Source organism: Podarcis filfolensis (genome assembly GCF_964270895.1).
Source record: "Podarcis filfolensis genome assembly, chromosome: 18".
Classification (NCBI taxonomy): Eukaryota; Metazoa; Chordata; class Lepidosauria; order Squamata; family Lacertidae; genus Podarcis; species Podarcis filfolensis.
This window is the reverse complement of record NC_139622.1, coordinates 7,903,059-7,924,833: the sequence shown is the minus strand read 5'-3', so window position 1 is coordinate 7,924,833 and position 21,775 is coordinate 7,903,059. Positions and strand designations below refer to the sequence as shown.

Sequence of the window (21,775 nt, the reverse complement as noted above, 5' to 3'; positions counted from 1 at the left end):
GAGTTTCCAATAGTTCCTTCTTTAAATCTTCCTGTTGTTATCCTTCCTTCTTTCATGGCCTCTGAGTTGTTTCCACAGGCAAGTTGAAATGAACAATAATATACTTCTGTGTGAAATTTGTATGACTCTCCCCCTTTTTTTTTTTTTGCAGCTGGTAAGTCTATTATTAGCAGTATCACACGCTGGTGTTTATGCCGAATCAATCCAAAAGTCCTTCTCTGGTGGCAGACGCCATCTTTTCTCAGTTCCGATGAAATAAAATCTAAGCGTTTGCTCCTTAATTTTCTCAGACAGGTTGCATCAAACATTAGTCTTTCCAGAGGAGTGTAATGTACTGAAGTTCTCACCCTGGGCCAGCAGGGGGATACTGTAGATAGCTATGCAAATGAAGGATCGAAAGTGACGTTCAGTGATTGGATAGTTTTAGAAAGTTGCTACAGTTACGTTTTTCTGGAGCTCTATATAAGCAGGCTGGCTGAACCCTTCAGTTCAGTTCTGTTCTGGCCTGTGAATAAACAAGAGCTGTTTGACGAATCGCTGTGTCGTCTGATATGTTCGCCCACAACTTAACAGGAAGGTTTGCCAAATCGGACTTGAAGTACAGATATAATAACAAATTAAGAGCTCGCCTCCCCCTATGACTATTTATCTCTGTAACTCGGTCTATCCCATAATGGCGGATCCCAATTAAATAGTGCGTCACAGGAGAGTCTTTTATCTTCTTCCAGATATTTCAAAGAACAAAGGCTTTAGTTGGTATTATTATTTCAACACAGTTTATATTTTCTGATCTCACTTGTTGTAAGTAATGTCGACGGTTCTGGGACGAGCGATTCTCAGCCCAAAAAAGACCCCTGATCTCTCCCTGCCTCTCCCCAGATGTGGATGAGTGTGCCGACAACGTCAACCTCTGCGAGAACGGGCAGTGCCTCAACGCCCCCGGCGGTTATCGTTGCGAGTGCGAAATGGGCTTCAACCCCACTGAGGACAGCAGGGCATGTCAAGGTAAGCGAAGGAGCGAAGTCGTCTCTGCTTGTAGCCTAGCGGAGCGGCCTGGCTGGAGCCAAACACTTTGCAAGACCTCAGCTCCTTGCTCACGGGTGCTGGAGAGGCGATTCCCAGCTGAGGTGAGCTTTGAACCCAAGACTTGCCAACAGAGTCTTAGGTTTGCCCTGTTAGAGTCATAGCTGTCAACCGCCCCTTATCTGGCGGGAAAGTCCCTTATCCCAGCGCCGTGTCCCGCTGCTGTCCCTTATTGATGGATGTCCCTTAAATTTCCCGGGTTTCAAAGGAAGCAGCTCCTCTCCCTCCCTCCCTGCCGGCCAGGGAGGAGGGAGGCTCCAATTGTGTTGCTTGGCTGCGTTGCTCACCCAATAAGGAGTCTAAGAACGACGGGGGTGGGGGGTGGAGCTTGCATGCCTTGTGCCAATCAAATCGCCTTTGCTCAGCGCTTCCCAGCGGAGAGGTGACGGTGGTTTCCCTTGCTGCATCTCCTTTGCCGGGTTGCTGCTCTGTGGGAACCACCGCTTGAGGCTTTGTTTGGCTGCTGGCTGGGCTTTCTGCCTTTGGCTCGGAGGGGCTCAGAAGCTGAACATACCTGTGCTGGGAAAATCCCTTATTTTGGCTGCTGATCCCTTATTTTCGAGGCTGCTGGTCCCTTATTTTCAAATCTGTAAGTTGACAGCTATGGTTAGAGTTCATCCACACATCCCTTTGCCTCGTTGTTTCCCTCCAGGAAAATCCACGGAATAATAATAATAATAATAATAATAATAATAATAATAATTTGCCCTATATGAGAATTTTCCTAATCTCCATTTAAAGCCGTCCAACTTGGCGCCTGTCGCTACCATTTGTGGGAGCACGTCCTCTTTTTCGTCTGCTATGAATCATCCGACCTTCAGCTTCCTTCGGATAATAATAATAATAATTCATAATAATAATTTCTCATTTATACCCCGCCCATCTGGCTGGGTTTCCCCAGCCACTCCGGGCAGCTCCCAACAAAATATTAAAAGCGCAATAAAACAACGAACATTAAAAACTTCCCTAAACAGAGCTGCCTTCAGATGCCGTCTAAAAGTCAGGTAGTCGTTTTTTAATAATAATGCCCCATCGTTCTCATAGAAGATGAGAGGGAGGCCAGCTTTTCTCTCCCTGCTTTCTCCGTGCCCCTTAACGGCTCGCAGATTTATCGGGGGCGATGCTTTCGTGCGGAGGAAGAGCCATCGGGTGCTGGACTCACCCCAAAGAGTGTTGATTTCATCTGTGATTCTCTCCCGCCCCACAGATATCGATGAGTGCACCTTCCAGAACATCTGCGTGTTTGGCAGCTGCCAGAACCTTCCAGGGATGTTCCGCTGTGCTTGCGATGATGGATATGAGCTGGACAGGAGTGGAGGGAACTGTACAGGTGAGTTGGGAGGGGAAAGACCAGCAAGGACACACAGTGCATTATTATTGTTACTTCTTCTTCTTCCTCTTCCTCTTCTTCCTCTTCTGCTTCTTCTTCTTCCTCTTCTTCTTCTTCCTCTTCCTCTTCTTCTTCCTCTTCCTCTTCCTCTTCTTCTTCCTCTTCCTCTTCTTCTTCTTCTTCTTCATCCTGTTCTTCCTCTTCTTCTTCTTCCACTTCTTCCTCCTCTTCTTCTTCCTCTTCCTCCTCTTCCTCATCTTCCTCTTCCTCTTCTTCCACCTCTTCCTCTTCTTCCTCCTCCTCTTCCTCTTCTTCTTCCTCTTTTTCTTCTTCGGTGATCCCTCGTAGCTGAGTAAGATTGTCTCCCATAAACACAGTTTTAACAGTGAGTCCGTAAGTGACTGTGGAGGCCAATTCTGGATCCACACGTCCATCCACAGTGGGGACATAGGTGTCCGGACGGGAGTTGATCACGGTGAAGGTTTGCCAAGCATGCCTTCCTCTTAGCACGTTTCTCCCTTGCATCCTGAGTTTGAGTGTCTTCAAAGCGTACGACACCTTTGGCAAAGGCTGTTCTCCAACTGGAGCGCTCGCAGGCCAGTGTCTCCCAGTTGTTGGTGTTTATACTACATTTCTTTAGATTTGCCTTGAGACAGTCTTTAAACCTCTTTTGTTGACCACCAGCGTCACGCTTCCCATTTTTAAGTTCGGAATAGAGTGGTTGCTTTGGAAGACGATCATCAGGCATCCGAACAACATGTCCAGTCCAACGAAGTTGATGTTGAAGAATCATTGCTTTGACACTGGTGATCTTTGCTTCTTCCATTACACTGGCATTAGTTCGCTTGTCTTCCCAAGTGACGTGTAAAAGTTTATGGTGCATGTACCACCCTGGAGAGACAGTGCACAGGCAGGGAGGGTCTCAGCCAGCGCAGCAAATGGACACAGAACTGACCTGCACCTCCATGGACGGCTGTGGGTCCAAAATGACCCCCAGGCTGCACACCTGGTCCTTCAGGGCCAAGGTTACCCCATTCAAGAGCACTATTCCTCTATCACCATGGAGGCAATTAGTTAAATTATTATGCAGTCTCTTCTTCTTCTTTGGCAATCACTCATAGCCGAGTAAGTCTAAACTTGGTCCTGTTATAAGCAAAAACTGCTCCTTTTCCCTTATGGGGTATCCAAGAGCCCATATAGAGTCCTTAAGTGGGTTCCCTATCAGTAGGAGAAAATAACAGAGGCCAGCCAGAGAATATTGAGTTGTAAAGCGGCTAGTAAGCCTGATCTTTATTAAACTGTTGCAACAGGGTCTCCACTCACCACACGCAGGAGGGAGGAGGAACCCAGAACAATGGTGCGCAAGCCACTATATAGACTTTTGAAATTGCCCACCCTGTAGCCCAAGACCACCCCCCCAAACATCATACATACATCACAGAAGGAGGCGGTCTGCAGCAGAAATCCTGCCTGCCAGGATACCTGATAACGGTCACTGATTGCATTTCCTGGGCAGCCTGGTCATTTATTTTTTTAGCTCCTGAGTCCAGGTCACAGGCTCACCCTATCCATACACAAATACGCCCTTAAGACAGGATTTGCAAGTGGAAAAGACAATCGGAAGGCTTTCCCCATTTGCGTCCCTTACTGCAGAGGAAAATTTGGGAGAGTCAGAATGGCTTCAGGATCGCTCTCCCATACTATTTCAGACACATGGTTCATATATTTAGATATGTGCACATTTATAATACAGTGGTACCTCGGGTTAAGTACTTAATTCGTTCCGGAGGTCCGTTTTTAACCTGAAACTGTTCTTAACCTGAAGCACCACTTTAGCTAATGGGGCCTCCTGCTTCTGCCGCGCCGCCGGAGCACAATTTCTGTTCTCATCCTGAAGCAAAGTTCTTTTTTTTTTTTTAATAAATTTTTATTAAAGTTTTACAAAAGAGAAAAATAAAAATTCACAGAATAAAAAACCATAGATAAAAATAAACATTACAAAGAAGAAAACACAAAAAAATACAGAAAGAAAAACAACAACCAATCAAGAAAAACAAAGTTTAGAAAAAGAAATAAAACAAATCCATTTTTCCCAGTATCCTCAAATTCATGTGCTTATGTTCTTGACCTCCTCACACCTCCCCCTTTTTGTGTTCCCATTTACATACTTAATTCAGCAAATTCTTACCCTTTTTCAAATATTTTAACTTTGTACCATAACCTATTATACATGGATATTTTCAACCATTTATCAATACATTTTTTACATAATCTTATTAACTTTTATCACTAATTACCACTTATTACCAATCCAAGCATAGTTTTAACATTCATTAATTTTATAGTATTTCTGAAGATAGTCTTTAAATTTCTTCCAGTCTTCTTCCACCAACTCTTCTCCCAGGTCTCGGATTCTGCCAGTCATTTCCGCCAATTCCATATAATCCATCAGCTTCATCTGCCACTCTTCCAGAGTGGGTAGCTCTTGTGTCTTCCAATACTTTGCGATGAGAATTCTTGCTGCTGTTGTTGCATACATAAAGAAAGTTCTATCCTTCTTTGGCACCAATTGGCCGACCATGCCCAAGAGAACATCCTGAAGCAAAGTTCTTAACCTGAAACACTATTTCTGGGTTAACAGAGTCTGTAACCTGAAGCGTATGTAACCTGAAGCGTATGTAACCCGAGGTACCACTGTAATAATAATATAAAAAAATTATTTATACCCCGCCCTTCCGGGTTCAATAACCGGGCTCAGGGCGGCTAACAACAAATTTAAAACACTTAAATATAAAAGCAGCATAGAATACAGTATAAAAACACGAAGAACAATAAAAATCAAAATTTAGGGGAAATTTATGAATGTCTCTTCTATATTTGAGACCTTAAAATTCTTATAACACTTTCACCTTTCAGACATCAACGAGTGTGCCGATCCGGTGAACTGCATCAACGGGCTTTGTGTCAACACACCTGGGAGCTACCTGTGCAACTGTCCCCAAGACTTTGAGCTCAATCCCACGGGAGTGGGCTGCGTGGGTAAGTCTGACCCCCGACATTTGGAGCCTCTCCTCTTCCAGGTTTCGCCTGGCAACCAGATAGCGCCGTTGCCGTTGGGGTTTGGGTCACTGCTGGCAAATAAGTCCGCTCAACGGTATGATATTTTTTTTGTGTGTGAAATATTTTTATTTGCTTTCATTATTACAAATTTACATCCAAACAGCTTGTATAATCGTTTTGTGAGATTCTCCGAATCTCATGACTTCTCCGTATCCCCTACATGGGTCCTTAAATCAGAATTTAAAGTTATGTATCAGTACATTCTCCACAATGTCCATTTTTCCAAAATATCCATGGTCTTCGTTACTTTACAAGTGTTTCTTAAAGTCCAGCTAAAGCTTTAATTTACCTGGTCTCCTAGGTAAATTATACATTTTCCCCATTTTTTTAAAGCCCTTGTCGTCTTAATTCCTCTTTCTTTCTTTCTTTGCTATTTTTTTAAAAAATTATTCACATAATACACATTCTTTACAACAAACAACTCCAAAATAAGGAGACAACTCCAAAATAAAATCATATGTAATAAAACCATAAGTCTCATGTTTTCATTTACACTGGTCTCATCTCTGATACCTTTACTTAATATTTCTTGCTGCTTTCTGCTTTCCTTACCGAATCTTTACAAAAATTCAAATCTCTTAGATACTATACCAGTCTTTAACAATTTCGATTAATCCCTTCACCTCCCTCTCCCGCAACCCAGTACTTTCCTGTGTGCGATCTTCTTTACCTACTAATATTTTCATTATTGTCTTCTTGATTCCCAAGTCTCCCAGTTAGTTTTGCCATTTCGGCACAGTCCACCATCTCACTCAACGGTATAATAAAAGCTTTGCGTGGCAAGTCCCCTCCCCCATGTGAAATGAAGACACCGGACACAGAATTTTAGGTTAATGGGCATAAAAAGGCCACAACTTTATTGATTGCAGAATTGGAAGGTATTGGCCTTAGGCATTGGCTCCTATCGACTACCCGGCATGGAGACCGGGGAGGGTTGTCCACAAACCGTGGGAGTCCTGTTGAAGTACGCCAACTAGGATCCCACGGGTGTCACCGTTCGGGGGCGTGCCGGAGGCCCTTACCTCCCTAGGTTTCGGACAAGGCCACGCCCCCCGGAGTCCTCTACCGGACTACCCTTTTCATTGGGGGAAGGTGATGGCGCTTCCTTCCCCCCTTCATTTGCATAACAATTGACCCCTGCCAATGCCTAACCGCCAATACCAAAATAAGTTGTGACGTTTGCTACGAGGTAGGCGAAAAAACCAAAAGGCTAGAAGTGCGCCAAATTGGAAAAATTCCTACCAGGCCCCTTGCGGCGACCAACCGAAGTCCATAGCAAGGTCAAGGCTAGCTAAACCTAAAGGGAGGGTGGGCTGGGAAAACCGCTCAGCTGGAAAGTGGGCAAAGAGGGCGGTCCCCGGCCGTGCCTAGTCTTAAATAGGCTAGGCTACGCCTCCCCGGCCCGCTGATTGGCGGGCCGGGTCGCTGACACGCCCGGGAATTCCCTAACCACGCGGGGGCAAAAAGGCCAGCCCCCGCGTGTGAGATGTGGGAGGGATTTCTGCCCGCAACCCCCTCTCCTCCCAGGTCGGAAATGGCTTTGCTGGATCGCGCCAAAACTGAGTCTGAGGTCAGCTGTTGTGGCCGCCGCTGAATACCGATGGGCTACAACTCTCTGACCATTGGTCATGCTGGCTAAAGCCTATGCGAGTTGCAGCCTGACTTCGGAAGGGCACCAGGTTGGCTACCCCAGATCTACACCAGGTCTAGGTGTTGGGCTCTCCTTTGCTGGCGTTTGAGTGGCCATCTGTCCGGGCTCTTTCGCTGCGATTCCTGCAAGGAAAGCGGGTTGGGCTAGATGACCTTTGGGAGACCCCCCCAACTTGACGAGGCCGTACATCTATTTTTTTTCCCATAATAATTTTTATTAAGTTTTCCATTTTAACAATCCAATCCAATCACATTAAGTATTCCAAATTATACAAATACATATCATAAAGTCCCAAATGTTTTGCCAAATTATAATTTTTTTCTTGGGGGTTCCCATGCTTCGAGTTCAGTGGGGTCCAGTCATCTCATATTTCTGCTGCTTTTGGTGTTCACCAGTCCCATCTTTCAATCTTCTTGTTATTATCCTTCGCACCTGATGTTAACGGAAAAATCCGAGGGCTCCCTTGGACAAAAACAAAGACACCAACCAGGACAACTTGGAGCAAAACAGCAGCCTGTAGGCTTGGCCTTTATTGATCTGTTGCAACAGGGTGCTCCCCTCACTTGCAGGAGAGAGGAGGGACCCAGAAAAATGGTGTGCAAGGCCTTATAAAGACTTTTGAAATTGCCACCCTGTAGATCAAGACCACCCCCAGAAACATACATCACAGAAAGGAGGGGTTGAGGGAGGAGTTGTGGTGGTAACCTGAGTGTCCTGTCACCTGGCTGGTTCCCCCTTTCCCCCTCCCCATGAGTACTTTCCAGGTGACAGAGGGGAGTTTGCAGTTTCCTGCCCCCAGAGGGAAGAGCTGATTATTGTCCTTTATTCCAGTCCGTGCTGAATCCACTCCCTTATGCAAGTTCTTTCAATTCAATTCAAAATCCTTTATTAGGCATAGCACACCACACATTTTCAAACAAACATCATATACAGACTATATAAAATACGGGCTCAGCGAACACAATTTATCCCAGTCCTATTCTTAACTCCAAAAAATAAATCGATGTACATAGATAATATAATACAACACAGCAACATCACCTACCATTAAGAACCACTAAATCTCTTTATCATGGCCCATTCTTTCTTCATGGACAGCACTTAGAAATTCAGCCACTATAATAGTAATTTGATCATCGCTGTCCGCCAGCAGGTCCTGAACAGTTGGTTGTGTAAAAATCTGTCTATTAAATTTTAGGGCCTCAAATAATTGTCTTCTGGCATAACTGCCAAAATCACAGGAAAAGAATATATGCTCTAGAGTATCGGGTTCCTGTTTTCTGCATTTGCAGAGACGCTCTGATTCTGGGATAGCTAAGTACCTTCCTCTCACTACCACCGAGGGAAACATGTTAAATCTGGCCAACATAAACAGCCTACACGATTCATGTTTCTTCAGATTTGTCATGTATCTCTTTTGGAAATCTCTACACAAAGGGAGTTTTAAGTGGATAGGAGAGCAGGTGCTGTGCTTTGCAACCTCAAGCATGGCGAGGACACTTTTTTCTGTAAGAGTCTTCCTGATAATTTCCTATGTATCTTTGGGATCAGAAATTTCAAAATCAGTTAGAGTGAGCCCTATCGAATCCAGTTTTCTCCTGCAAGTCAATGATAGATTGTGAATTGCACTATCACTTAAAAGATCGTAAAGTAGAGAATTAGGGGATAGGGCTCTACAATGGAGGAAGATCCAATATTTCAAGGTCCTCAGCCATGCAAGTTCTTTGTGATCTTGATTGTCTTCTGTCTAGGACCATCAGGCTTGGCATAGCAACTGGGCAGGGCCTCAAGGGATGCTCAAGGGATTATGGCTGGCCTGTATCAAACCTTCCCCATTTTGTAGTCCTTCCTTCATGGAGTAAAATAAAAGCGGAACAGTGCAAATCCGATGTATGGTTGATTTTCTATGAATTTATAGCAGAAGCGTAGCGCATGTAGTGTGTGAGTGTGTGTGAAGTTTGTACAAACTGAATGATTGGGGGGGATGTTTTTCCTGCGACACTGAGAAGACATCTCTGTATCCTAGCAAAATAAACTGAGACCAAAAAACACTACAAGCCCTACACTGCTGTTGGCGTTGACTAAGCCGTACATCTAACCCTGCATGTTACCCCTTGTCCTCGTACAATGTTTCCCTTTAGTCCTTTTTTTTAAATAATATAAATTTTATTAGTATTTTCCTCACAACAACAACAACACGGAAAGTATCGAAAAATAACGATACGCAAAACACAAAAACCAACATTCAAAAAAACAAATCCATATCTTACAAGTTAATAATATAAACACTAAAAAGAAAAACAAACGTTGACTCCCGCCAATCCCAAAGCACCTCCTTTATCTCTCATTGTGTCTTCCTGTTTTCCTGATCACCTCTATCCTGACATCTAGATATAAATCCCTCTTTCTTATCCTTTCACTTCACAAGGTTATTCCAGACTCAGCCAGATTTCTGTCCTCGAACCTTGACTTTTTTAAATAACTTTTTATTCAAAATTAAAACAGAACATATTATCCAGAAACATATCATCCTTATTCCCCCCCCCCATTTTTCCTCCCTCCCCCTCCCTCTCCCCACAGAATCTACCCACCGCCACCCCCCCGACGTCCCTCAGTTACAGTCTTTGATTTCTCTAAAAAAGCTGTTTTCTGCATGTTACACAGTTGTATAGATCCTCAAACTATTTAGCTGATTATTATCAATAAAAAGTTTGTGAATGTTTATTCAAAACCAGCCAAGGAGTCCAGTTTGCTTTGTTGTGCCTTCAAATACTTTGTCAAGGGTTCCCATTCATCCTTAAAGTCACAGTTATCCTTGTCGCGTAGCTTGTATGTCAGTTTTGCCAGTTCTGCATAGTCCATCAAATTTTCTTGCCATGATTCTTTAGTTGGGGTTTCTTCAGTCTTCCATCCTTGTGCTATTAAAACTCTTGCGGCCGTTGCCACATACATGAAGATGTTTTTCAGCTTTTTTGGCAGATTTTTCCCTACAATCCCTAACAAAAATGCTTCAGGTTTTGGAACATTTTCTTCAATTCGTTGTAAATCATTTCCCAAAATTTTTTAATTACCTTACAATCCCAACATCGAACCTTGACTTTTAAGGTATTCGTTTTAGTCTTAATTTCCTCTTCATCCTTCATGTTCCAGATACTCGCATCGGGAACTGCTTCCTGGACACGCAAGATCGGGGCGACGGCGGGATCTCTTGCAGCGCAGAGATCGGCGTGGGGGTCACCAGGGCTTCGTGTTGCTGTTCCCTCGGCCGGGCCTGGGGGAATCCTTGCGAGCTCTGCCCGCCAGCAAATACAAGTGAGCAGAGTCCATCTATGTTGTATTGTTTTAATGAAAGGGACGCGGGGGGGCGCTGTGGGTTAAACCACAGAGCCTAGTACTTGCCGATCAGAAGGTTGGTGGTTTGAATCCCCATGACGGGGTGAGCTCCCATTGCTCGGTCCCTGCTCCTGCCAACCTAGCAGTTCGAAAGCACGCCAGTGCAAGTAGATAAATAGGTACCACTCTGGCGGGAAGGTAAACGGCGTTTCCGTGCGCTGCTCTGGTTTCGCCAGAAGCGGCTTAGTCCTGCTGGCCACATGACCCGGAAGCTGTACGCCGGCTCCCTCGGCCAGTAAAGCGAGATGAGCGCCGCAACCCCAGAGTCGGCAGTTCGAAAGCACATCAAAGTGCAAGTAGATAAATAGGTACCGCTCTGGCGGGAAGGTAAATGGCGTTTCCGTGCGCTGCTCTGGTTCACCAGAGTTGGCCGCGACTGGATCTAATGGTCAGGGGTCCCTTTACCCTTTACCTTTAAACCACTTTGAGGTTTTACCCATTAAACTATAAAGTGGTATAGAAATAATAATAATAATAATAATAATAATAATAATAATAATAATAATAAAAAATGTCACTTGTGCAACTTGGGGGAAAAGGTGGCATACAAATCAATATGCAAGAAAGGGGAGCAGGACGTACAAGGCCTGCAAGCCCTCTCTGCTTTCCAGAATCAAATCTCAGTAATGTGCATTTTCCTCTACAGCGGAATACAAGACTCTCTGTCCCGGCGGCGAAGGATTCCGTCCAAACCCCATAACAGTCATTCTGGAAGGTAAGGACAGCCAAGCTCCTCGCTCGCAGCTGGGTTATTCTTCTGGGTTCGAATCCCCGTGATGGGCTGAGCTCCCGCTGCTCTGTCCCTGCTCCTGCCAACCTAGCAGTTCGAAAGCACACCAGTTCAAGTAGACAAATAGGTACAGCTGCAGAGGGGAAGGTAAACGGCGTTTCCGTGCACTCTGGTTTCCGTCACGGTGTCCCATTGCGCCAGAAGCGGTTTAGTCCTGCTGGCCACATCACCCGGAAAGCTGTCTGCAGACAAACGTCGGCTCCCTCGGCCTGAAAGCGAGATGAGCTCAACAACCCCATAGTTGCCTTTGACTGGACTTAACCATCCAGGGGTCCTTTACCTTTACCTTTTACCAGTGTACAGTGGTACCTCAGGTTACGAACTTAATTCATTCTGGAGGTCCGTTCTTAACCTGAAACTGTTCTTAACAGTTCTTATTTTAAATTTGTAAAACAGAAAATTTAGGGATGCGGGTGGCGCTGTGGGTTAAACCACAGAGCCTAGGACTTGCCGATCAGAAGGTCGGCGGTTTGAATCCACGTGATGGGGTGAGCTCCTGCTTCCTCGGTCCCTGCTCCTGCCCACCTAGCAGTTCGAAAGCACGTCAAAGTACAAGTGGATAAATAGGTACCACTCCGGTGGGAAGGTAAACGGCGTTTCCGTGCGCTGGTCTGGTTCGCCAGAAGCGGCTTAGTCATGCTGGCCACATGACCCGGAAGCTGTATGCCGGCTCCCTCGGCCAGTAAAGCGAGATGAGCGCCGCAACCCCAGAGTCAGTCATGACTGGACCTAATGGTCAGGGGTCCCTTTACCTTTACCTATATATATGGACGTGGCTGACTTGGGTCCATTCACTTCAATGGGCCTACTCTTCCTCAGTTTTGGCAATGCCCTTGGTTTCTACCCCACCAGTCGCAACAGGCACTAGCCACCACTGGTCAGGTGGGTAGCTTAGGGGGCAAAAGATAAGTCTCACCCAGCTCCACCCTCCGGCACCCTTGCCATCACTCCCCGCCCTCCGGTTTTGGCCGCCAGAGGCAGCTGCCCCACTCTGCCAAACGACAGGGCCGGCCGTAACCACTGACACCCGTTTTCTGTTCCTTTTCCTCTCCCGCACAGATATCGATGAATGTCAGGAGCTGCCGGGCCTCTGCCAAGGCGGAAACTGCGTCAACACCTTCGGGAGCTTCCAGTGCGAATGCCCCTTGGGCTACTACCTGAATGAGGACACCCGCATTTGTGAAGGTACACCCCCAGAGCAAAGGGTGCGGAAGGAGTGACTGTCGTGGCTGGGCTTGTGGAGAAAACAAATAATAATTCCCTTGTTAAAATGGGAAGCTGAGGTGTTCCCTCAAACTTCGGGGCACTCCACTGTCTGTCTGTGGAGAAGCTAAATAATAATTTATTTTTATTTATACCCCGCCCATCTGGCTGGGTTTCCCCAGCCACTCTGGGCGGCTTCCAACAGAATATTAAAATACAATAGTCAACGTTTTAAAGACCACATAAAACGGCATTTGCCTGGCCCCTGCTTCCCATGATCTAGGCAGGTGGTTAAAAAAACTATTTTATGTCCTCTGGTTTTTAATTGGGGCTGGTTTTCTGGAACTGCTGTGGTTACGTTATGTATTGTTTTGTGCTGTGTTCCCTGCCGAGTTTGCATGTTTTACAGCATTTTTTATTTCTTAACAAGGGCAGGGAATTACGTTCATATGTGGTGGGACTGTAAATACGAACAACTTTTTTTTTTGCAAAGGGCGCTTAAGGAGGTAACAGAAATCACCGGGTTAAAGCTGAGCAAAAGTCCAGAGGTAGCCTTATTATCGATTTACGATGGGGTGGAAGGTTCGCAGGCTAGGAAGGGCTTGCTCACAAATTTATTCACAGCTGCACGAATTATGATAGCTAGGAAGCGGAAGGGGCAAGCAGAATATAAAATGGAAGAATGGTATAAAGAGGTGTGGGATATAGCTATTAATGATAAATTAACATGTGCCGTTAAGGTAAGACGGGGAATATGCAGGAGAAAAGATTTTGAGGAGATGTGGAAGGTGTTTGTAGAAATTTGTACTGTTAAAACTGAAAGGGGTCAAGCCATCACAAGAGGTGCTGAAATTTTGGGAGGCTGGATAGTTACAATGGAACGGTCTCGGTTGCGGGGTGCACGTTTTTATCCTTATTTATTTATAATAATAATAATAATTTATTATTTGTACCCTGCCCATGTGGCTGGGTTTCCCCAGCCACTCTGGGCGGCTTCCACAAAGACCAAAAATACACTATTATGATTATTATAATTATTATTATTACTTTGTCAAAATAAAATACTTATAATTATAATAAAAGGGTGGGGGCGCAAAGCTCCGCCAGGCATTGGCAGGTGACCATGAGATGGATGGATTTCCCCCCTAAATTGATTTTTGAATTCTGAATTTATTGCTATTCACGTTTTATATTGTATTTCCTGCTGGTTTTTTGTTGCATTAATTAAGTGTTTTAAATTTGTTGTTAGCCGCCCTGAACCCTGTTTTTTGAACCGGGAAGGGCAGGGTATAAACAAAATTTTATTTATTATTTAGTATTTTTTGCTCTATAGGACGCACTTTTCCCCCTCCAAAAACGAAGGGGAAATGTGTGTGCGTCCTATGGAGCGAATGCAGGCTCCTTGGCTTCAGCGATAGCAACGCGAAGCCTCCGAAGCGCAGAGAGAGCGCTCCCTCCATGCTCCGGAGGCTACGCATTGCTTTCGCTGAAGCCTGGAGAGCGAGAGGGGTCGGTGCGCACTGACCCCTCTCGCTCTCCAGGCTTCAGGGATAGCCGCCTGAAGCCTTTGGAGCGCAGCGCGAGTTCCCGCTGCGCTCCGGAGGCTTCGGGTTCCTTTCGCTGAAGCCGGGACAGCAAGACTCTCCTGGCTTCAGCAGAGAGGGAGAGCTGCGCAGCGCCCCTTCAGCGAAGCGGGAGGAGAAATGGAAGGGGCTCCGTTTCCCTGCCGCTTCGCTGAAGGGGCGCTGAGCAGAGAGGGGGAGAATTTTATTTTCTTGCTCTCCCCCTCTAAAACAAGGTGCGTCCTATGGTCGGGTGCGTCCAATAGAGTGAAAAATACAGTGTTTAAACATTGGGACCCTCCCATTGGCTTTCTCCCTTTCACCTCTCTCTCTCTCTCTCTCTCTCTCTCTCTCTCCAGACATTGACGAATGCTCGGCTCACATTGGGATATGCGGTCCGGGGACCTGCTACAACACCCTGGGGAATTATACCTGTGTTTGTCCGCCAGAGTACATGCAAGTCAATGGAGGCAACAACTGCATGGGTACGAAGGAAGGGATTGCCTACCACAGAGGGGAAGGGAGGCGGGTGGCGCTGTGGTCTAAACCCCTGAGCCTCTTGGGCTTGCCGATCAGAAGGTCGGCAGTTCGAATCCCCGCGAGGGGGTGAGCTCCCGTTGCTCAGTCTCAGCTCCTGCCAACCTATCAGTTTGAAAGCACGCCAGCGCAAGTAGATAAATAGGTACCACTGCAGCGGGAAGGTAAATGGTGTTTCTGTGCGCTCTGGGGATGCAGGGAAAAGGGAGCTCAGAGCTAGGGAAATGGGACGCAGCACTTAAAAGAATTGAGGACTCGGTCCTGAGGACGTCCGGAGACCCTCGGTTGCCGTATTGGGCTAAGGGGCATTCACTTACAGGTTTATAAATCATTTAATGTGTCAAGAGGAATGGATGTCATTAATATTGCAGTTACAGTGGTATCTCGGGTTAAGAACTTAACGTTCCAGAGGTCTGTTCTTAACCTGAAACTGTTCTTAACCTGAAGCACCACTTTAGCTAATGGGGCCTCCCGCTGCTGCCGCGCCGCCAGAGCACGATTTCTGTTCTCATCCTGAAGCAAAGTTCTTAACCCCAGGTACTATTTCTGGGTTAGCGGAGTCTGTGACCTGAAGCGTCTGTAACCCGAGGTACCACTGTATTGTGCAAGGGATTGTTATTTTGACTGGAATGTAATGGAGATGAATTGATTTTGAAAACGAAGTAAATTGTCAAACCATCAATTCTAGCGCGAGGGTCACCTAAATTATATAATTCGGCATCTGAATGATTGGGATTGGTAATTGTGGATGTGATCACATTCCAGACAGGAGTGCCTGGCGTGCTCTAGTCCGTGGGGTCACGAAGCGTCGGACACGACTAAACAACAACAATTGAATTCTAATTTGGCATTGCTATAATGAGGCTGGATTGTTTCAATTGAAAACTAATAAAAATTATTGTCAAAGGGGGAGGGCATTCACTTAGTCCAGCATCCCGGTGAAAATCAGTAGGATTTAGGGGGGCAGAGCTTGTGGGAGGGAGTTCCGCAGGTCAACTAGGCGCAGGAGCCAACTTCAGGGGGCTGTGGTTGCTTTGTTGTTGTTGTTTAGTCGTTTAGTTGTGTCCGCCTCTTCGTGACCCCCTGGACCAGAGCACGGCAGGCCCTCCTGTCTTCCACTGCCTCCCGCAGTTTGGTCAAACTCATTCTGGTAGCTTCAAGAACACTATCCAACCATCTCGTCCTCTGTCGTCCCCTTCTCCTTGCGCCCTCCATCTTTCCCAACATCAGGGTCTTTTCCAGGGAGTCTTCTCTTCTCATGAGGTGGCCAAAGTCTTGGAGCCTCAGCTTCAGGATCTGTCCTTCTGGTGAGCACTCAGGGCTGATTTCCTTCAGAATGGAGAGGTTTGATCTTCTTGCAGTCCATGGGACTCTCAAGAGTCTCCTCCAGCACCAGAATTCAAAAGCATCCATTCTTCGGCGATCGGCCTTCTTTATGGTCCAGCTCTCACTTCCATACATCACATTGTGGTTGCTTGGGCACCCACAATGATGTGATTGTGGGGGCCAAGCACCCACAAAGTCAATAAGAGACAGACAGCCTCTGCAGTGCTGCCTCAGAGAGGGAAGCAATTCAGCTCTGCAACCAGACAGTGAGGCATCCTTTTCCAGAGGGGGGGCGGCTTGGATGCCGAGGCGAGAGTCTCCTTGCTTCCGAGTCTGAGATCACACCTATGGAAAAGGGTGCCTTGCTGGCTGTGGAGACATGGAGGGAAAGAAGCTGCCGCCACAATGCAGACTTGCGCCGGCCTGAACGAGTCTTTGATGAGCCAGTGTGGTGCAATGGTTAAGAGCGATAGACTCGTAATCTGGTGAACCGGGTTCGCTTCCCCGCTCCTCCACCTGCAGCTGCTGGGTGACCTTGGGCCAGTCACACTTCTCCGAAGTCTCTCGGCCCCACTCACCTCACAGAGTGTTTGTTATGGGGGAGGAAGGGAAAGGAGAAGGTTAGCCGCTTTGAGACTCCTTAAAGGGAGTGAAAGGCGGGATATCAAATCCAGACTCTTCTTCTTCTTCCGCCTCTCCAGATATGAGGAAAAGCCTCTGCTACCGGAACTACAACGACACCTGCGAGAACGAGCTGTCTTTCAACATGACCAAGAAGATGTGCTGCTGCTCGTACAACATCGGGAAGGCCTGGAATAAGCCCTGCGAACCCTGCCCCACCCCAGCCAGCTGTAAGCCAGCAGCCTCACACAGACATGCTCTCGAAAACCACGCACCGAGTTTTCCGTGGCTTCCCCGGTCACCGAAAACTCCCGTAACGTGTTGCTTAGAGTTACTGGTCATCTCTCACACCTAGCACTGCAAGAAGTAACTTTTCCTTGCAGCTAGTCACAGAGGGGAGACATGGATAATCCATTGGGGGACAGGGGGCGGGCGGGTGTGGGGGATTCCCTGGTCCTGAATGGGGTGACTGTGCCCCTGAAGGACCAGGTGTGCAGCCTGGGAGTCATTCTGGACTCACAGCTGTCCATGGAGGCGCAGGTCAATTCTGTGTCCAGGGCGGCTGTCTCCCAGCTCCATCTGGTATGCAGGATGAGACCCTCCCTGCCCACAGACTGTCTTGCCAGAGTGGTGCATGCTCTAGTTATCTCCCGCTTGGACTACTGCAATGCGCTTTATGTGGGGCTACCTTTGAAGGTGACCTGGAAACTGCAATTAATCCAGAATGCGGCAGCTAGACTGGTGCCTGGGAGTGGCCACCAGGACCATATAACATCGGTCCTGAGAGATCTGCATTGGCTCCCAGTACGTTTCCGAGCACAATTCAAAGTGTTGGTGCTGACCTTTAAAGCCCTAAACCGCCTTGGTCCTGTATACCTGAAGAAGCGTCTCCATCCCCATCGTTCAGACACTGAGATCCAGCACCGAGGGCCTTATGGCAGTTCCCTCATTGTGAGAAGTGAGGTTACAGGGAACCAGACAGAGGGCCTTCTCGGTAGTGGCGCCTGCCCTGTGGTGCCGCGTTCTGGATTAGTTGTAGTTTCCGCAGGCAGATACGGTCTCAGCCTACATACCAGATGGAGCTGGTAAACAGCTGCCCTGGACACAGATTTGACCTGTGCCTCCATGGACAGCTGTGAGTCCAAAATGACTCCCAGGCTGCGCACCTGGTCCTTCGGGGGCACAGTTACCCCATTCAGGACCAGGGAATCCTCCACACCTGCCCACCTCCTGTCCCCCCAAAACAGTACTTCTGTCTTGTCAATCTGTTAGCCACCATCCATCCTCCAACCGCCTCCAGACACTCACACAGGACCTTCACCGCCTTCACTGGTTCTGATTTGAAAGAGAGGTAGAGCTGGGTATCATCCGCATACTGATGGACACCCAGCCCAAACCCCCTGATGATCTCTCCCAGCGGCTGCATGTAGATGTTGAAAAGCAGGGGGGAGAGGACAGAACCCTGAGGCACCCCACAAGCGAGAGCCCAGGGGTCTGAACACTCATCCCCCACCACCACTTTCTGAACGCAGCCCAGGAGGAAGGAGCGGAACCACTGTATGACAGTGGTTGTAATGTAATGAGGTGTATCCGCAAATCTTTCTTTACTGTTTCCTCTTGTAGCTGAATACCAGATCCTATGTGGCAATCAGGCTCCTGGATTCATCATTGATATTCACACTGGGAAACCGATTGGTAAGTCAACCCGAAACTCCCGTCTCCTCTATTCATATCTTCTGCAGATGACATTCCCCTTTGGGCTTTTCAAGGTGTGACTCTTGTCTCTTTGCCAAAACTGAGCTAGTATGTCTGCCCAGGAAAAGGAGATCCTAGAATCATAGAATCATAGAATCATAGAGTTGGAAGAGACCACAAGGGCCATCGAGTCCAACCCCCTGCCAAGCAGGAAACACCATCAGAGCACTCCTGACATATGGTTGTCAAGCCTCTGCTTAAAGACCTCCAAAGAAGGAGACTCTACCACACTCCTTGGCAGCAAATTCCACTGTCGAACAGCTCTTACTGTCAGGAAGTTCTTCCTCATGTTTAGGTGGAATCTTCTTTCTTGTAGTTTGGATCCATTGCTCCGTGTCCGCTTCTCTGGAGCTGCAGAAAACAACCTTTCTCCCTCCTCTATGTGACATCCTTTTATATATTTGAACATGGCTATCATATCACCCCTTAACCTCCTCTTCTCCAGGCTAAACATGCCCAGCTCCCTTAGCCGTTCCTCATAAGGCATCGTTTCCAGGCCTTTGACCATTCTGGTTGCTTCACCAACTCTCAAAAAGTGTGCTTTTGCTTTTTATATATATATTTTTTATTAATTTTAACATATTAATTATAATACATACCACAAAACTTCATCATTTATACATTTTATTTTTTTTTACTTCCCTCAGCACCTCTGATGATCCACCTTTAATTGTCTTAACTAACCCTCCTCCCCCTTATCCATTTTTGGAATACTCCCAATAATACTCACAAAACTTCTTGCAAACCTACAAACGTCATCTGGTCGTCACAAATACTTTTCAAATAATCTGTAAATTTACTCCAGTCTTCTGTGAATTTCTGGTCCCGCCAATTTCGGATCTTTCCTGTTAGTTTATCCAGTTCTGCATAGTCCATTAATTTCATACTCCATTCTTCTTTCGTCAGTAATTATTCTTGCTTCCATTTTTGGGCCAATAACATTCTTGCTGTCGTTGTTGCATATAAGAACAGCTTACATTCCTTTCTATTTATATCACTCCCAACAATGCCCAATAAGAATGCTTCTGGTTTCTTTATAAATGTGTATTTCAACATTTTTTTCATCTCATTATATATCATCTCCCAGAAGCTTTTCACCTTTTTACATTACCACCACATATGATAAAATGTTCCTTCTTTTTCTTAAACTCAAAAGTGTGCCTTTGCAGTGGGGAAAGTCAAAGGCAATGTCAGGAATGAAACTCTCAATCAAACGTTCCAGGTTATTTGCTCCTGATTCTCAAGAAACCCAGTTTTCCAATTCTCTTTTCCAACTGACGCATAATATTTCATGGCTGCTGAGTAAACTCTTGGGCTGCCAGTACAATGGCAGAGGCTTGACTGGGAAGCTTAAAGCCTGCTACACAGGAGACGGACTGAAGAAAAGGAAATACAGTGGTACCTCGGTTCTCAAACTTAATCTGTTCCGGAAGCCCGTTCCAAAACCAAAGCGTTCCAAAACCAAGGCGTACTTTCCCATAGAAAGCAATGCAAAACGGATTAATCCGTTCCAGACTTTTAAAAACAACCCCTAAAACAGCAATTGAACATGAATTTTACTATCTAACGAGACCATTGATCCATAAAATGAAAGCAACAATCAGTGTACTGTGCTACAAAATAAATGAGACAGTATTGTAGACAGTGAAAATTAAAATTAATTTTTTTTCTTAACTGCATTGATGATTGTCATTGTTTGGATTTTATCCATTTTATCCATTTCCACAGTCACAGACTCACTCACTCACTCAATCAGTAGCTGAACTGGGTTCCACACAGTCACAAAAACAAATTAACCCAAAATACCACAAAAACGTAAAATAAATAGCAAAAACAAAAGCACCAAACTTAATCCATTCCAGAGGTCCGTTTGACTTCCAAAATGTTCGAAAACCAAGGCGCAGCTTCTGATTGGTCCAGGCGCCCCGGAAACAATAGCCGACAGCCACATCGGACGTTCAGCTTCCAAAAAACGTTTGAAACCCAGAACACTTACTTCCGGGTTTTCGGCGTTTGGGTACCAAGGTGTTTGAGAACCAAGGTACCACTGTATGAATTTTCTCTGCCCTGTAGCCTGATCTAAAAAAAGAAGAAGTGTAGGTTTGCATCCACTGACCAGCTTCTGTTTTGATTTGAAATGTTCGTTTTGGGCTTCTCAGAAGTAAAGATCTAAAAAAAAAAGTGTAGGTTCACACCCGCTGACCAGCTTCTGTCATCATCAATCTTTATTACGGTCCAGAGACCCAACAAATCGTTACAAAGCAATACACAATTCAGACAACCTACCTCCAGGTTAAACAAGCATTTTGTTCAGAATATAGGGATCATTGGTTCTTGCAACCACCGATAAAAACTTTGCCACTGCTAATGTTCTAGCGTTTGTCCGGTCTTCCAATAGAAACCTGACATAGTGAGCCTCTGATTTTCCCGGGAAAGGTACCAGCAAGGGTAGTATCAGTTCAGCCCTGGCTTGCTCATATTTTGCACAGTGCAACAAAATACGTTTTATGGAATCGATGTCTTGAGCACACGAGCAAAGTCTGTCCTGGTAGGGAACTCCTCTCAACCTGCCGTCCAACACTGCAGAAGGAAAGACGTTTAGTCTGGCTTTGGTGAAAAGCCTTCGATAGTTTGGTACTGTCAGGTTTTTAATGTAAGAGACCAGCTTCTGTTTTGATTTGAAATGTTTGTTTTGGGCTTTTCAGAAGTACGTAAAGGCAAGAAATGGCAGGAGGGGGTGAGCGCTGGACCGTAATGGCGCCCGCCTGAGAAGGGCCATAATTGCGGTCCGGCACGCTCCGGCTGGGGAAAAAAGCACTCTCTTATTTCTTGCAGATATTGATGAATGCAGCGAGATCCCCGCCATCTGCACCAATGGAGTCTGCATCAACCAGATTGGCAGTTTCCGTTGCGAGTGCCCGATCGGTTTCAGCTACAACAACATCCTGCTCATCTGCGAAGGTAGGGGCTGTGGTTCGCGGGGAATGAGACCTCAGCGGCTGGGTAGATAGATAATTTATTACGGTCGGAGACCAGCTTATAAAACACACTTGAGGGTACAGTTCCAGAAGGAAAACAGACAATTAAAACAACGTACAACTGTAAATTTAAAATTTATAAATGTGATAAGCGTATAAGCTGTTGCCCCCTGCGCTCCCGGGCTGCTGGAGGAGGGTGGGACGCGGCTTTCTTTGACAGAGGGAGGGAGTAAGAGGGAGAAGGCGAGATCTTCATCTGATAGCTGCCTGCGCAGCTTTCTTTGATGTGGGGTGGAGGGAGGGAAGGGGAATTTCAATGTGGGAGGGGTTGACAAAAATTATTTCCACGCCGGGTACCACCTAACCTTGCTACGCCACTGTGTATGTGATTGGCGGGGTGCTGGCTCCCCAGTTTGGGGGGTGGGG

General features: G+C 46.4%; 1 protein-coding gene across 3 annotated transcripts in view; it reads left to right on the top strand.

Moving 5' to 3' along the window:
- FBN3 (fibrillin 3) overlaps positions 1–21,775 on the top strand; it is a 156,253-nt gene that overhangs the window by 93,698 nt on the left and 40,780 nt on the right. For all 3 annotated transcript variants that reach the window (XM_083594312.1, XM_083594314.1, XM_083594313.1), the window contains 10 exons: positions 880–1,005; positions 2,291–2,413; positions 5,330–5,452; positions 10,335–10,496; positions 11,224–11,292; positions 12,427–12,552; positions 14,492–14,617; positions 16,697–16,846; positions 18,240–18,311; positions 21,207–21,332. In XM_083594312.1, the coding sequence (XP_083450438.1) occupies positions 880–1,005; positions 2,291–2,413; positions 5,330–5,452; positions 10,335–10,496; positions 11,224–11,292; positions 12,427–12,552; positions 14,492–14,617; positions 16,697–16,846; positions 18,240–18,311; positions 21,207–21,332 (1,203 nt within the window). The remainder of the gene's footprint in view (positions 1–879; positions 1,006–2,290; positions 2,414–5,329; positions 5,453–10,334; positions 10,497–11,223; positions 11,293–12,426; positions 12,553–14,491; positions 14,618–16,696; positions 16,847–18,239; positions 18,312–21,206; positions 21,333–21,775) is intronic.